This window comes from Camelina sativa, chromosome 6 (assembly GCF_030686135.1).
Source record: "Camelina sativa cultivar CO46 ecotype springtype chromosome 6, ASM3068613v1".
NCBI lineage: Eukaryota > Viridiplantae > Streptophyta > Magnoliopsida > Brassicales > Brassicaceae > Camelina > Camelina sativa.
This window is the reverse complement of record NC_141885.1, coordinates 12,108,433-12,126,224: the sequence shown is the minus strand read 5'-3', so window position 1 is coordinate 12,126,224 and position 17,792 is coordinate 12,108,433. Positions and strand designations below refer to the sequence as shown.

General features: G+C 38.6%; 1 protein-coding gene and 1 pseudogene across 1 annotated transcript; one reads left to right on the top strand and one right to left on the bottom strand.

Annotated features, from left to right (window-relative positions):
- The first annotated feature begins 7,071 nt into the window (after positions 1-7,071).
- Positions 7,072-8,621, top strand: LOC147942477 (uncharacterized). The gene is made up of 4 exons (XM_087456070.1): positions 7,072-7,537; positions 7,680-7,730; positions 8,016-8,145; positions 8,318-8,621. The coding sequence occupies exons 1-4, from the start codon at positions 7,072-7,074 to the stop codon at positions 8,619-8,621; spliced, it is 951 nt and encodes a 316-aa protein (XP_087312196.1).
- A 4,265-nt stretch (positions 8,622-12,886) lies between these two features.
- LOC147942476 (uncharacterized) lies at positions 12,887-17,220 on the bottom strand (annotated as a pseudogene).
- Between the last annotated feature and the right edge of the window lie 572 nt (positions 17,221-17,792).

Here is a 17,792-nt window from a genome sequence, read left to right as displayed (position 1 = left end):
ATAGATAAGACTAGATCTAGAGCTTACCATTAGGCTTGCTAAGAGATTAGGAGTCTTGTTTGGTTTGAGATGTATTGCTTAATGCCTGCTTGTGTAGATTCTTTTCTTTGTGAGAACAAGTCTAGAAATGCATAGGTTTGATTGTTTCTTGCCATGAGAGTGGATTAAACATGTATTAGAATAGTATGTCTAGAGATCAGCTCAATGTTGCTTGAGATTTGTTGACCAAGTTAGATAACCACAATGATTAGCTCAGCCCATGAATCCCTCCTCAAGGCCTTCTTTGTTTATTGAAATCTTAGTCTAAATATCATTGCTTGCTTGTTGTTTGATTAGTTTTAGCATTGCTCTGTTTTTCTTGTGTTGCTCTGTTTTCACGTGTAAGTCTAGCTCGACGACGTACTCGACCTACACTCGGTCGAGTGCTGCTTGAGTTCATCCCCAGAACTTGTGTTTTTGATTTGTGATTGTCTTGTTTCATTCCTGTTTCATTTCCATTGCATTCACGTAGTTTCCTATTCATTATTTGTCTTGCATTAGTTCATTAGCATAGTGTCTATCTCTGTTCTAGTTTCATTATAGCTTTAATTTGTCTGTTCTGTTTGCATTTAGTATCTTGTTCTAGTTGTTTTTACTTTCTGCATTTCTTATCTCATTTTAGGATTGTTAGTGACAAACAATCTTTACAATTGGCTTGACTTAGACTCATATGCACATCTTAATTGTTCACAATCACTCAGATAGGATTGACACCTCTTATACTGCAACTGCATAAGGGGAATTGAAACACCCTGACTTCTATTCATTCCATACATCATCATTCCATACATCTTTCTTTCACCACACCACAAAGAAAGTCAGTTTCAATTACATATAGTATGAATATGACTTTAACAAAGGAAATTACAGAATCAGAGGTTCGCAAAGCTTTGTTTGCTATGCATCCTGAGAAAACACCAGGACCTGATGGGATGACAGCTTTGATTTTTCAGCGGTTCTGGTCTTCATTAAAAGGAGATTTGGTGGCTTTGGTTAAAGATTTTTTTTTCGTGCGGATCGTTTTGATTCGCGGTAAAATGAAACAAATATTTGTCTCATTCCTAAAAATGGAAGGCCTCAACGGGTGACGCAATTTATGCCAATTAGTCTTTGTAATGTGGGTTATAAGATTATCTCTAAAGTCTTGTGCTTCCGGCTAAAACGGTTCCTCCCATCTCTTGTCTCAGAAACCCAATCGGCATTTGGTTTTGGTCGCTTAATCACAGATAATATAGTGGTTGCCCAGGAAATGTTTCATGGCTTAAATACAAATCCTCGCTGTAAAACAGAGTTCCTGGCCTTTAAGACGGATATGAGTAAAGCTTTTGATTGCATTGAATGAGATTTTTTAAAAGCGGTTATGGTTAAATTGGAGTTTGATAGGAAATGGATCTCCTGGATTATGTGGTGTGTTTTCTCGGTCTCGTATCAAGTCCTCCTTAATGGACAGCCTCAGGGTTCTATTAGGCCACAGAGGGGGTTAAGTGAGGGAGATCTTTTATCTCCTTATTTGTTCATCATCTTCACACAGGTTTTAATTGCCAATATTAAGAAGGCTGAAAGAGAGAATAAGATTACCAATATTAATTTTGCTTGGGATTGTCCCACTATCTAGCATTTGTTGTTTGCAGATGATAGTCTGCTCTTCTGTAAAGCAAAGGCGGCGGAATGTACTACGGTTATGGAAATTATAGGAGACTACGGGAAAGCGTCGGGGCAAGTGGTAAATCTGGAGAAATCCTCCATCATGTTTGGCTAGAAAGTCTTGTTTGATAGAAGGACTCAATTGTAATGGGTATCTCCAAAGAAGGTGGTATGGGTTCGTATTTGGGTATTCCCAAGAATCTTCAGGGCTCGAGAACTATGGTTTTTAGTTATGTTAATGAGCGTTTGGATGATTAAGTGAATGGATGGTCTGCAAAGTATTTATCGAAAAGTGGAAAGGAAGTTATGATTAAGTCGGTAGCGTTGGCTCTTCCAACCCATGTCATGTCTTGCTATAAATTACCGCGGGAGCTAACGTCTAAATTAACGAGCGCTATTTCAAATTTTTGGTGCAAGTCGAATGATAAGGCACAAGGCATGCATTGGATAGCGTGGGATAAGTTGTGTAAGGATAAATATGATGGTGGTGTGGGTTTCCGAACATTGGAACAATTCAATGACGCAATGCTGGCTAAGCAGTATTGGCGGTTAATACATTTTCCGAATTCCCTGATGGCTCGGGTCTTGCAAGGTAGATATTTTCGAAATAAACATCCTTTACAGGCCAAGAAGCCATATTCCCCCTCCTTTGCTTGGCGGAGTATTTATTCAACTAAAGGTTTGGTGGAACATAGATCAAACCTTGGTTCGATAGGTTCGGGCTGCGATGTTTATGTCTGGCGAGATCCTTGGATACCGGATAATCGGCCAAGACCAGCTAATGGTCGAGGGAGATTGTTACATCCCAATTTAATGGTTAATCATTTGATTAATCCAATTACTAAGGAGTGACATATGCCAATCCTCGAGGAGTTTGTGGACCCAGCGGATATCCAGATTATTCAAAATATGGAGACTAGTAAAGTATTTAAACCAGATAAACTGATTTGGCACTATACCAAATCAGTGAAATATTCGGTCAAATCGGGTTATCGGATCGCTCGTGAATTAATTAAAGAGGTTGAATATGGGCCGACGTGCAGGTTCCCCTGAAGTTTCAACATTTTTTCTGCTAGATTGCTTCTGGTTCCCTCCCTATGATGGAATGCCTGGCTCATCGGGGTGTACGGTGCGATACCCTATGTAAACGATGTGATTCGAAGAGGGAGACTATAAATCATGCTCTTTTTGAGTGTTCCCATTCGCGTCGGATCTGGAATTTGTCCCCGATTGACTTAAGTGTCGGGGTATTTCCTATGGATCAATATATTTGAACATTGATTTTATTTTTTGGCGGGCGTCCTCCCAGTCGGATGTCTCGGATGTATGTCTCCGTTTACCATGGCTTGTATGGTCAATTTGGAAGGATAGGAATAAAAAATTCTTCCAAGGAATTGAGCCGGAGCCAATTGATGTTATTAATCAGGCGGCCAATGATGAATTGTTATGGGAAGAGGCAAAATCCTTCTATTCGGATGCCCTAGATCCTTTGTCTGTGGAGACTAGGGAACCTTCTCCCCGGTATCAAATCGATGGATCTTGGAAGGCTTCAGATCCTCTTGTAGGGTTGGGTTGGTGGTTTTCTAATAGTGAGGATACCACGTTGCTTCTGGGAGGACGGAGCCAGCGATGCAGTCCTTCTCCCCTACATTCAGAGCTTCAGGCCTTGATTTGGGCGATGGAATCTCTTCTGCGGCGGGTGTTGACTATAAGAGTTTTGAGACGGATTGTGCAGACTTAGTGGCGATGGTGCAGTCTCCCGATGAATGGCCCGCTTTCTCCAACCTGTTGGATAATTTCAGCTTCTCGACCATCCTTTCCTTCTTTCATGCTTTTGTGGATCCCACAGACGTCAAATGTACGGAAAGACTGTCTTGCTAGTTCTTCGAGTTATTTTCTAGATTAATGTTTGGTTGACAAAAAAAAACAAAAAAATTATGTTATAAGTAAATAAATTAATAATTAGTATCAATGTATAAATAATTATATTTATGAACCTTAAATACTAGAATTAATCAAAAAATAAAATTTTAATTTTTTGACATACATATTGTTATAAAATTCAACCATAGAAAATACTACATATTTTAAAAAAATCTAATACTTTGATTTTCCAATAACATATATTTGCAAACGTGGTTACCAATCGGAGTCAATATTTGATTAGTGAAAAAGTATTTGCGGTTCACTGTTAAATGCATGAATGGTAAAAAAAGAAAAAGCGGTATAGATTACATATTGTAAACAATTATGTTATAAGTAAATAAATTAATAATTAGTATCAATGTATAAATAATAATAATTATGAACCTTAAATACTAGAATTGATCAAAAAATAAAATTTTAATTTTGATATACAAATTATTATAAAGTTCAACCATAGAAAATACTACATATTATTTTAAATAATCTAATACTTTGAATTTCCCATAACATATATTTGCAGTATTGTATCTTATTTACGTCATATATTCTTCATCTCCTATCTTTGTTCCATCATGTCACCTATATTGTGCTTAAAATTTTTATTTATTTTTTCTTAGTAAAACTAATTATTTTATAACTTGAAAAGAAATAATTACTTTTTTTGTGTTAATCAAAAAACATTTTCATACAATTATGAACATTAGATATACTTACATGGTATATGTTTAATCTATATAGTACACAGCGGACAAAGTCAAAAAACAATTATAATACGCTGGACAAAGCATTTCCGTACAAATTCGCTAGATAATAGTTGAAACTGCGGTCCACTCTATTGTGCAATATGCAAAACCGCAGAACATATATATATATATATATATATTTCAAAAACCACTAATTGCTCATGTTTTTGTTGATCGGTAACAAATGACGTTTTTTATGTTTTTGTTTTCTAAATTCCGGTTTTTAATGTCACCATTCATTACCTTTATTTATTTGGTATGTTTCTCTAGACCTCCCATATTTCTCTCTCTATTGGTAATTTTTTTTTGTTAGACATTTCTTTAATATCTTTCTTCTTAAATAATTTAATGGATTTCAAATTTTAAAGATTGATTTAAATTATTTATAAATTTATTCTCTATGTTAATAATTTTTATTTTAGAATTTTACTTCTGATTTTCCAAGATATAATGTTAAAGTTATAAAATAGTGGTAATGTGGGATTACATATTTCAAATTACTCGATAATATTTTCTATTGTGTTGTAATTTTTTGTGACTGAATACTTGTACGGTTTACTTGATATATATAGTTTGTAATTATATATATATATATATATAATTAAAAAATTTAGTTTAGATCAGTTTAGGTATTTAAGATTCATAAATTTATTGATATATTTTTTCTTAAACACAAAACATATCATAATTTACAATTATACTAATTATTCATATATTTAATTTCTATCATATATATAGTCTGTAATTTTACTGATATTTTTATTTTACCATTCCCACATTTATTCTATACCTCAAATAATTTTTCAGCAATCAAACATTATTTTATACCGCTTATTTTTCATAAACCGCACTTTTTCCACAGATATATTTTTCCTGCACATATCGCAGTTGAACCGTATACCACTGTAAAACTGTTTGTGACGCACGGTCAATTACGACATCACCATTCGGACCTAACTCTCACTTTCTATATGTATCACTCTCATTTCCTTTTCTCTTCTAATTTTTTTTTTATCCAACCTCACTTTTTTTTCTCAATCAAACAATAAATATTTTTCTTTTCCCTTTCCCTTTTTGCTCCTCCATCTTTCTCTTTCTTATCTAACCTCATTTTTTCTTGTTTTTTTTTTTAGAAATTCTAAAAGACAAAAAAAACTGAACTGAACATCAAATCTCAGTAATTGTTGAGAAAAACTGTATTGTAAAAAAAAAAATTGAAAACAAGATTTAAAAAAAAACCCAGATTTCGTACACCCACTACCATTCCATTGAAATTAATTTTAAAAGCTCCATTTAACATAAAACCCAGAAAGTTTTGGGAAGAACTCGATTGCAAAAATAAAAATTTGACGACCATGATTTTAGAAAAAAACCAGAATTCGTATACCCACTGCCACTCCCTTGAAATTAGTTTTAAAAGATCATCGAATCTATACCACCATGATCATGTGGATACGACCATGATTATGGTTTCGGTAAAACGACACATCGAATCCATACGACCATGATCATGTGGATACTATTACAAATCGTTGATACAAGTTCCACATGTGGATAGTACATTCGAATCCATACGGAGTTAGTGTATTAATGTTCACTTTTTAATATACATGCTTAGGCTTTCGCATTTTGTGTCTAGTATTTAGTGTTTTGGTCTTAAACATTGACATATAATCCACATCAGTTCTAAAACATAAATCCTATTATAAAACCCTAAACACGAAAACCTAAACCATGAATTTTCCAAAAATCCAAAACCCAAAACCCAAAATCCTATCCTATGAACCCTAAACTATAAACACTAAACCCTAAATAATCACATAGTGATATGTTACTATTATCCATGAATTATATGGTAAACCCTAAATCTTACACCTTGAACTCTAAACATTTAAAAGCTTGAATCTAAAACATATACACATCATCCATAAAAATATTATATCCATAAAAATACTATCCACTTATCAAAGAACAAATGTTCAGCTAAAAATGGATAATATATAACCAATGTTTTGAAACCAAACACGGATTGTGAACCGGACTACCTCTCGGGTCATCGGGTCAACTAGGTTCGACCACGGGTCAATTGAGTAAAATATGTTTAATGCATTTATATAAAATAAATATTTTTAAAAATATTGTAAAAAAGAATATCATGTTTAACAAAGTATGAAGTTTAATATTAATAATAAAATGATTTAAACTTTTAAATCCAAATAAAAAAATAAAGAACACTAATTAAATATCTCCAAATCAACCAATTGTTCTTACGCAAAGTATGAGAGATGATAAAGAAGTTGAAGACGAGAGGTGTGTCATGAGTCATGTGTATTGCCATCTAATCTATAAAAGAATAAAAGGTTCTTAAAATAATTGAAACTGTGAATCCCTATACTTTTTTTTTTGAAAAATCAAGTAGATTTCTTTTGAACCGCTAACCGGCCGGGTCAACCAGTTCACCGGGTCGCGGGTTAATAGCACCGGTGGAATGTCGAATTCGGAGGATCTGTTGGATGATAAGTTTGTGACTGAAAGGGTGTCAGTGGGGAGCCAATGGTCACGATTGGAACTGAGGGGTTGGCGGTCATGAATAGCTTGTTGCATAAGTGTATGCAGGAGGTTGCGAAAGATGTGGAAACCGGTTGGGGCGATGTCTCTCATGGATCTTCCGCTTCAATTTTTTATGATCTGTTTTGAGAGGGGCGGGGGGGATGAATACATGGCAGGTCTTACAGGAAGTCCATGGAGAGTGTTTGGGAGCTATCTTCTCACGCAATCTTGGTCACAAGAGTTTGATCCGCTACGGGATGAGATAACTATGAAACTGATGTGGATTAGGTTGTCTATTCTCCCTTTGAATTTCTACTATCGATCGATTTTGATGGCTATTGCGAAAGGTTTGGGGAAGCCAGTTAAGGTAGATTTGATAACTCTAAAATTTGAGAAGGCTCGGTTTGCACGTGTATGTGTGGAGGTTGACTTGAGAAAACCTCTGAAAGGTACTGTGATGGTCAATGGGGAGCGGTACTATGTATCATACGAGGGTTTAGCTAATATTTGTTCTAAGTGTGGATTGTATGGTCACTTGGTCCATACATGTCCTCAGGCGGTTCAAGAGAGAATGTTGGTTGTAGTGCCGGAGGCGGTGGGTGTAGAGTCAAATGAGATCAGACTGGTAGACGATGGTTTCATGGTAGTTAGACAACGAGCGAGATTCGCTAAACCGGGGGTGGTTCAGAAGAACCAGGATGGGAATCAAGGACGCAATCTTAGGGAGATCCCAATTAACAAGGTGTTTGAGAATATCTAATAAATTTGGTACTTTAGAGGCTGATGCAGGATCGCGTGAGGAAAGGAGAATTGTGGATTCGTTGGATGGCAATAAGGAAAACGAAAATATCTAAGCAAATCTCAATAAGGAGAAGGTTGTTGAACAAGAAAAGGAGAAGCTATTTGGGGGAAAATTCGAAAAAGCATTGGGATATTTTAAGGGGGTGTTTAAGGAAGAACAAGCCGAAGAAAGTCCAAATCCGTGAAGAAAAAGGCTGAATCTTAGTGGACCTAAGCCCAAACAGAAACCAAATAGGCCTGCAAGGGGTTTGGTTTTTTGTCTGAGTAAGAGTGATGTTGAATTTTCTGTTTTGGGGAAGTGATTACGTATAGAGGATGAGGGAGTTTGTCGACCCGGTAGTGTGTTTGCGAATGATGGTGAGAAGGCGATTGTGCTGAACAATGGTGGGTCTATCGGGAAGGATGGAGTGGTTGATTCCCGTCGATTGGCAATAGATATTAGGTATCAGGACATTGTTGTGTGGAATGCTCCATCGGCGGAAGTGGCGGAGGATGGGAGCGCATAACAGGCTGCCCCGGTAATTTGTGTGAATGTAATCATTTTAATAAGGAAGATGAATTGTTTGTTATGGAATTGCCGGGGAAAATAAACCAACCTTTCGAATATCGATTAGATACATTCTGAAGAAACTTAGAGCAGATGTTCTTGCTCTATTTGAGACACATGCGGGTGGTGATAGAGGAAAACGTATTTTTCAAGGTTTGGATTTTGATAATGCTTTTAGAGTGGATGCGGTTGGGCATAGAGGAGGATTATGGCTATTATGGAGGTCAGTAATAGGGGATGTGACGATAGTTAGTTCGTCGGATCAGTTCATTCATGTTAAGCTTGTTGATGGTGCAGAAGTTTTACATGTTATAGTAGTGTATGCTGCACCATTTCTTAGTCGTCGAAGTGGTCTTTGGGCTGAGATTTAGGATGAAATACAAGGAATCACAGAATCACTAATTGTGGGTGGTGATTTTAACACCATTGTCCGAATTAATGAGAGAGACGGTGGTAATGGTAGATTATCCGCAGACTCGCTTGCTTTTGGTGACTGGATTAATTAGATGTTTCTCATTGAAACGACCGCACCCGGATTCCCAATCCTTACACCGGACACACGGGAAACAGTCTTGCTGAAACCCCATAATTCCGACAAACAACCGGTGTCAACCACTTCTTACAAAAAGTTCCACAAATACTAGCTAAGCAAACTATTTCATACTCTACAGCTACTAACAGTAATCATACAAATGTACTTCAGCTCCACAAAACATTTTACATTTATAGACTTTTATTACTCCTCCAACTGGCTACTTCGTGATCCACCCGAACAAGCCACTTAAACATGTATCCCAAACACCACCTCATCTAGTTACTGAGTCGCACAACCAACCACCCCTAGCGACCGAGTAACAAGAGAGGTGGGCTGGAATACTTTATTCCGTCCAGCCACGGAAACCCTTTTCCGATGAACCCTTCGATTCACCATCTTAGCTTGAATCCCGCACTGCTGAGCTATAACCTGGTTCTCCAACCACCATGATCTAATACCATAAGCCATAAAAGCTCCCGCAAGGTTCCAGCTCATATCGAGCTTGAGGACTCACCCAACAATACAATTTACAACAATATAAACCATACAAAACCTTCATATTGTCGTTCGATTAAAACACAAACTAACCATTCAATTGGCAGTCCTACCGTTGGATATGGATCCTGTACTATCCCGAGTGTCTCCACAAAGCTTCAGCTCGATCGGAAATCGTTACGCCCTCCAAACGGTGTCCTCATAATCCCATCTCGAAAACGTTCAAGATCTATACTTAGCATAAATTGCACCATTTACCAGCAATTTCCCACCTTTCCAACAATTACTTGACCAAGAAGTAACGAGCATAACTCCTTCAATTTAACTCCGAATAACAATCTACCAATTGCTATAAAATCTTGGCTTGTTTTTGATCACGCCAGTGTCATTATCATTCCGAGATAATGTCAAATCCGGCGCCGGCGAGCCTCCAAAGTCGGCTCCTCCACACTGTCTTTATCTCCAACCTTCTCTCATTTTCTTTCTCCTCTTCACCTCTGTTCACTACGGCTTTGTTCTCCCACAGCTAATGAAGCTTCCCACATCCATGAGATGACTAACTAGACCCACAAGAGGCCTCCCCACCTCCGCCACGTCTCTCTCTCATCTCCGTCACGACTCCAACTCTCTCCTCTCGTCACGATTCCATCGTTATTCTCTCCATCACCCTCCCTCCCATTTCCGATAACAACATCTACCCACAGCACAACAACCCTTGTTCCAGGACTCACGTTGCTTATCCTCCTCCTAAGTCGGAAGACGACACGAACTCAACAACAACTCCATGGAGAAGGAGATACTTACACATATATATATACACGGCTCACTCCTCACCTCCTTACACCATCACCAAACCAGGTTCTCTGCCTTTTATCTCTTTACCCAAACATTGATTAGATCTAACGTGGTGATGAACGACAACAACGGCAACGATAGCTAAAACCCGCGACAACACTACCACTTACGACGCCTCGCCTTCTCTTCTCCTCTCACGCTACACCAACAACACTAACCCTCCGTTCTCACGTCATTACCAACAGCTCCGCTCTCCTCCTCGTACGTGACGGCCAACCCCAGCTCGTCCTTTTCTTTTTAAAGAGCAAATTAGGGCTTTTGGTTAGCTTTTTGGTTTAAGCTGGTTTAATTTGGTTCCATAAGCAAAACTCAATTAAACCGTATGAGCACATAAATAATTGAACTTGGTTTAATAAAACACTTTCAAAACCAACCGGACTAATCGCTAAACCAACTGGAATTAAACAGATTCCAATCCAATTTCCTAACATAAACTCAAATCATATAATTACCCGGGACACGGGCGTTACACTCATTGATATGAGGTTCAATAGGATTCGGTTTACATGGCGACGATGGCGTCTGAGGGAGAATTATGTGGCCAAACGATTTGGTAGGATGCTTTGTTCTTCATCCACAAGGTTGAAATGGCAAGAGGCTTCAGTGTCTCATCTTCCTTTTTGCTTTGAGGCGGCTTGGTTACAACATTCAAGTTTTAAAGAGTTGCTTTTAAACTCTTGGAATCAGGCACTGTCTACCTGTCAAGCGATGAATGGGCTGAGAGTCACTTTTAAAGCTCTGGAATAAAGAGGTTTTTGGAGATATACAACAACGAAAAGAGAAACATGTGAATGAAATCAAAATGGTGACGAATCTACTGGAGGTGAGTCAGATAGATGATCTCTTGAGTAAAGTAGATGGATTGATTAAGGAGTTTGATGCAGTTTTGGAGCAGGAAGAAATGCTCTGGTTTTAGAATTCAAGAGAGAAGTGGGTGGTTTTTGGGGATCGAAATACAAAGTATTTCTACACTTCGACTGTTATTCGAAGACATAGGAATTAATTTGAATAGTTGAAAGATGATACAGATAGGTGCGTCTCTGATATATAAGAATTTGAGAATTTGGCCATGAGTTACTATAATCGCCTCTACTTTATGGACGACGGTGAGGATGTTGTTGAGGCTCTGTCTCCTCATAGTTTTCCTTGTATTGCTTAACATCACTTACTACACCTTTCTTATTAATGGAAGTGGAGACTTTAATCAGAAGTATGGACAATTTCAAGGCTCCATGGCCTGATGGTTTCCAGGTCATTTTTTATCAAGATTGTTGGGATACTATTGGGGACTCTGTAAATCGTTTTGTCCTACATTTTTTTGAAACGGGTCAGCTACCGAGTGGCTCAAATGATGTATTAGTGGCTCTAGTTCCGAAGGTAGAGATGCCAGAGAGGATAGCTCAATTCCGACCAATAAGCTTGTGTAATGTTTAATTTAAAATAATTACAAAGACGATGGTCATGCGATTAAAGCAAATGATATCAAACTTGATTGGTCCAGATCAGTCTAGTTTCATACCTGGCAGATTGAGTACATACAACATTGTAGTGGTACAAGAAGCAGTTCATTCAGTGAGCCGTAAGAAGGGTAGAAAGGGGTGGATGTTGTTGAAACTTGATCTGGAGAAAGCAAATTATCGCATCTGGTTGGACTTTCTTGAAGATACTCCTAGAGCAGTTTAACTCCCGGAGGAGTGGATAGGGTGGATTATGCAGTGTGTGACGGGTCCTTCAATGGAATAGTGAGATAACAAGTTCCTTTAAGTCGTTAAGAGGGCTTCACCAAGGAGATTCTCTATCTCCATATTTGTTTGTTCTATGGAGATAGAGAATGGAGAGGTTGTATGGAGAGGTTGTATCATCAAATAGATATAGCAGTTGGTGCAAGAGAGTGGAAGCCTATCAGATTATCTCAGGGAGGGCCTCAACTTTCACACATATGCTTTGCAGATGATCTCATTCTCTTTGCTGAAGCTTTGGTATCTCAGAGTCAAGTGATTCGGGGGTGATGAAGAGATTTTGTTATGCGTCGGTACAAAATATTAGTTTAGAAAAGTCTAATATCTTCTTCTCTGATAATGTGACTCGTGATTTGGAGAGGTTGATTGTAACACCCGCAAATCATTTTTTTGGTATTTTGGTTAGAGTGTCGATCGACACCACTTGTGGTATAGATGTTATACGATCAGGAATAAGTTGGGTTTCGGGTGATGGTAAGATTATTCGCTTATGGGAGGACAAGTGGCTGTTGAATATCTCGCTTCGTGAGTGTGTTACAGGGTTGGTTCGAACAGGTTTTGAATCTTTGTGGGTGTGTGATATGTGGAGAAATGGTACAGGATGACAGTGGAGTTGTATTGCTCCATATGTTTCAGAGAATATTAGGTTGCGCCTAGCAGTTGTGGTGGTGGAAAATGTGAATGGTGGGCAGGATAGGCTATCTAATTAGGGAGAGGATCTGGATGGAAAGTTCTCATTTCGCTCCGCTTATCATCTTCTCACACGGGAAGATACGCCAAGACATAACTTGAAGCTGATCTATGATTGTCTATGGAAGGTTGTCGCCACTGAAAGGATCAAAATGTTTATATGGTTGGGAATACACCATGTGGTGATGACATATAAGGAGCATCAACGATGACACCTTTGTGATAATGGGATTTGCCAGGTTAGCAAGAATGGTGAGGAATCTTTATTACGTGTGCTTCGATACTGTCCTGCTATGTCGGGACTGTCCTTCTTTAATAGAGCTCATAAAACACAATCACACAAGTGAATTAAGCGCTGCTTTCTTTCATGAGCCTTACACACTAATAGATTTGATAATCTATTATCTTCCTTATTTGTTTCCTTCCTTAATTAGACATGATCGACTTGTTTGTTTATCATGCTTTTGATGAAATTTGTAACATCTCAACCGCCATCTTTCTTAGTAGGCCCTATGTCCACTTCCGGTCCATGGGCCCACCTTCCTCAATGGACCTCACGTCCAATAAGGCACTAAAATAGATTTGTCCTCGAATCTCGAACAACCATCAGCCAAAGACTCCCATGTGATCGTCTCCACAACTCGCCTTTCCTCCGACCGATCTAGCAAGGGTACCTCCAGGCGATAGACTCACGTTTCAGGCATTATTTGCTCTCGACTTTTGAACTTTTCTTACTCATAGGTCTCAACCTTGAGTTTTTATTGGCTTCTCATCAGGCCTTAGCCTGCATACCATCGTGTTGGCTCCTCATCGGGCCTAAGCCCGCATGCCATAATAAAAAAAGAAGTCTAATATTCGTCTCTCGGGTTGCCACCCTACAACGCACCAGTGGATCGTCATCCAAAGTAGATATACCAACTATACTTTCTAGCCACAAAGTCTTAGAATATGACAGTACTAGGAGAACTAAAGCTCTCTGAAGAGTCGTTCAGAAACAACCATCCTTAGAGTAAAAAATTCTGAATATGTCTGAATCCTCTCTCCTAACCAGGTCTCTCTCCCATAGTTCACGTAAAACATCACAATGTCCTACCAACCACATATTATCTCACTCGAATATCTAATGACCACACAAGGATCATCAAATGCCACAAGCGCCACCACTAAGGCCAACAAATATCGTAAACAGAATCGCCACAAAAGCCAAAAAAATATTTAAACAGACCGCCACTGGCCAGACAAATGTCCTAAAGAGGACCACCACCATGGCCAAACAAATGTCCTAACAAGGACCGCCACCAAGACTACACATTCCGAAAGACCACACGAATACCACATATCCCAAAGGATCTTCACAAAGAACACACATCCCAAATGACCGCCAAAACAGGCCACACATCCTGAAGGACCACCTAAACAGGCCACACATCCCAAAGGATCCCTTAAACCGGTAACATTGGCTAAAAAACCCACCACAAATGCCACATAATTAGCTAAACAGCCGCCACAAATGCCACACAGTTTGCTAAAGATCCTGCCACAAAAGCCACACAATGTCTTAAAAGACTGCCACACAGACCACATAACAACTCAAAAGTCCTTCCCGACCGCCACCTTTTAGTGGGTCCATGTCCACTCCTAGTCCATGGGCCTACCTTCCTTAATGGACCTCACGTTCTCTCATTAGGTCTGTGAGCCCACCCATATTCGATGGTCGGTTTGGTACATCCGGGAGGATTTAAAGACTTGTTTACCGTCCCTACAAATCACCAGATGATCTTTTCCTTGTGTTCTGTCCTCACTCGTACAGTTCCGACAATCACTTCCTGGAAGGTCATCCATCGTGAAATTACTCCAGCTCAAGCATGTTTAACTCCAGAGTTCTCTCAGGACTCTTGACCGAAAAGATAAATGCACTTTATTGACATAGATTGTCAAATCAATTCTTTTAAGCCTCTTCGAAAACCTGGGTGTCACAATTTACCCCCACTAACAGATTGCAACGTCCTCATTGCGCACCAAGACCATCACCCCTTGAAGGTGTGAGCCCACCCAACTCTACACTCATCAGGGGTCGGCTTTGAAACCACTTGTCGCGCCCAACCGTCACCTCTTAGTGGGCCCATGTCTTCTCCAAGTCCATGGGCCCTCACTAGGCCCGTGAGCCCATCCATATCTCACGGTCTGTTTGCTACATCCGGGAGGCTTTAAAGACATGTTTACCGTCCATCCAAACCACCACATTATCTTTCCTTGTGTTTTTTTCTCACTCCCACAGTTCCGAAAATCACTTCCCAAAGATGACCCATTGTGAAACTACTCCAGTTCAAGCACACATAACTCTGGAGTTATCTTAGGACCCTTAACCAAAAATTTAAGTGCACTTTGGTTACATCGGTGGCCAAAAATCAATTCGTTTAAAACTCTCTAAAAGTATCTGAAACCAAGGTGTCACAATTCAGCCCCACTAACAGATTGCAACATCCTCGTTGTGCACCAAAACCGTCATCCCCGATGGTGTGATCCCACTTGACTCCACACTCGTCTGGGTTTGGCTCTCATACCACGTGTAACGCCTCGATCGCCACCTCTTAGTGTCCCCATATCCTCTCCCAGACCATGGGCCCACTTTCCTTAATAGGCCTCACATCCTCTCACTAGGCTTGTGGGTCCATCCATATCCGACGGACGGTTTGCTATGTAAAGGAGGTGATAACTCTCTACTTTACATGTTTTAGACACCCATTTTTGTCCATATTTTGCATTATATATACCCTAGCCTTAGCATTGTTAGGTCCTTTACTGAAGGAATTTGCATTTAGGCCATTTCGGGTGCTGCATTCTTGCATTTGTGCATTCTTACTCTATTTTCAATACAATGCAACTTTCGTTTATCTGTGTTTTTGTGTTTCTTTCCATGAGATGTGAGTAGTGAAATAAAGTTTCTAGGGATGGGATAGACAAATAAGTGTTCTTGATCAGTTAGAATGTTTATTTTATATAAATTTCCTTCTAGGTTGATGTTCTTAATACTATTTTCAAACCGAGAGGTTGAGAGTAGATCTAGGGTGTTTCGCCATCGAGAGATGTTGTTGAAATGCTTGAATGAATCAATCAATGCTAGAGATTTACTCACTTAGCCTAAGAGACTAGATGTGTAAGGAGTTTATTGACAATAATGAATCGGTTTGTAATGCCTATCTTGGTCATGTTTGTCCAACGAGAGTTAGGTAGGGTAGTCACCAAGGTTGATTGTTTCTATGACGAGAGTGTTTTAGCAAGATTTAAGAGATTCATTGTCTAGAAAATATTTTCTTGAGGCATGTAGGACATCTCATATTGGTCAGGAACACTTAGGAGTCGATTACCCCATCCTTAGGAGCTTTCGCATCTTGATTGTTTACGTTTTTATTTATAACTCGACTCCTTACCCAAACTGGTACTCGATCACCAGCTTCGTGTACACCTTCAAATTGTTCATACTTTTCTTCTTTATCCGATCACTCCACCCGACCCTGTACTCGAATGCTTGCATCGAGTACTTAGGTCGTGTGGTTCTTGCCTTTTATTTTCTTTTGATTATTTTTGGATTGTTAGATTAAATCCCAATTATTGCTTGTGACTTGCTTGCTTCTGATCATATCTTATCTGCTAGCATAACAACCATTTGGATTTATAACCCTTTGTACTACAACTGCATAAGGAATTGATACTCTAGGTGAAAATCCTACTATAAGGAGGCTTTAAAGACTTGTTTTCTATCCCTACAAATCACCAGATGATCTTTCCCCATGCTTTGTCCTCACTCGCACAGTTCCGAAAATAACTTATCGGAAGGTCACTCATCCTGAAACTACTCCAGCTCAAGCATGCTTAACTTTGGAGTTCTTTCAGGACCTTTGACCGAAAAAATAAGTGCACTTTGGTAACATAGGTGACCAAGTAATTCGTTTAAATCTCTCCATAAGTCCCTGAAACCGGAGTGTCACAAAATTCTAATAAATTTTAAAACGATCAATGGTTTCGATCCATCTGTTACATCACATCCCAACAAAACATCTCTACACATAGGAAATTGTCGAGGAATATTAGTAAAAGAAAAAACAACATGATCTCTTTCCACCATATCCTTAGCCACTTTCTCAAACCGGTCCTATGAACCGATGTCTGCAATAAACATCTCTTAAATTCGCATGTATTGCCAATCCAATCCCCAATGATGCCAGAATCAAAAATCCAAATTACATCTCCATACCATTTGATGGAGGGAAATAACAACTGCTGAAAACGACGCTTTCATTCTTGAGCCAATGATCAATGATTGGTTATAGGAAGAAGAAGATGAGACGCAATCGGAGACCGACAATAACACAATTGTAAACACTGAAAAAACGTTGTACAAGAGATATAAATGGCTACAAATAGACAAAATAATGGCATAATTATGGAAGAGAGAATAGCATATCTACAAAGCCTGAGTGTTTTTTTTGTGTGGTTACTATACCAACTATGACAAGGCTTCTGGTCCATCTTTAAGGTTTCAGGGAGTGGCTCTGCAACATGACTCTCTGAAGTCGAAACCAAATATATATGGTTGTGGATGGAATGATTCAAGAATAAATTTGGATAATAGATATGAAGCGGGTGAAGTGACATTAGTGCAGTGGTAGGAGGTAAGTCTAATTGTCGAAGACACCATCACACCAGGGATCGAGTTCCGCTTCCTACGAATGTAGGGATTTGGCTAATGAGCCGACCAGTTGTGGTCCAATGGTTGACAAAAAAAATAGATATAAAGCATGCATCATGGATTGAATTTTCGGTGAAAACCATCTTTGTGGTTCGTCAATTTTAAGAGTTTCTTTATGAATTTGGAGTGAAAATTTTTTTTAAGAAGAACTCTGAATATGAATAAAATTTAATGTGGAGAAAAGAAACTGCAAACAATAAACTGAAAATATAGCGGATGCGGAAGATTATTAATTATTTTTAAAATGGATACGTAATCTAGTTAAATTTTTTTTTTCAACACGGTAAATCAATAATATATTATCAAATTTTTACATGATACACAAAACCATTCTAACGTATTTTTTAAAACAAATAAAGAAAATTAAACATATTTCCTTCTTTCTAAACGGAACTTTATAGACAGCAAATGATATATTTACTTTCACGGGTACATAAGTACATTGCTTTCTTCGTAGACTTGAATCTCGTTAATTATT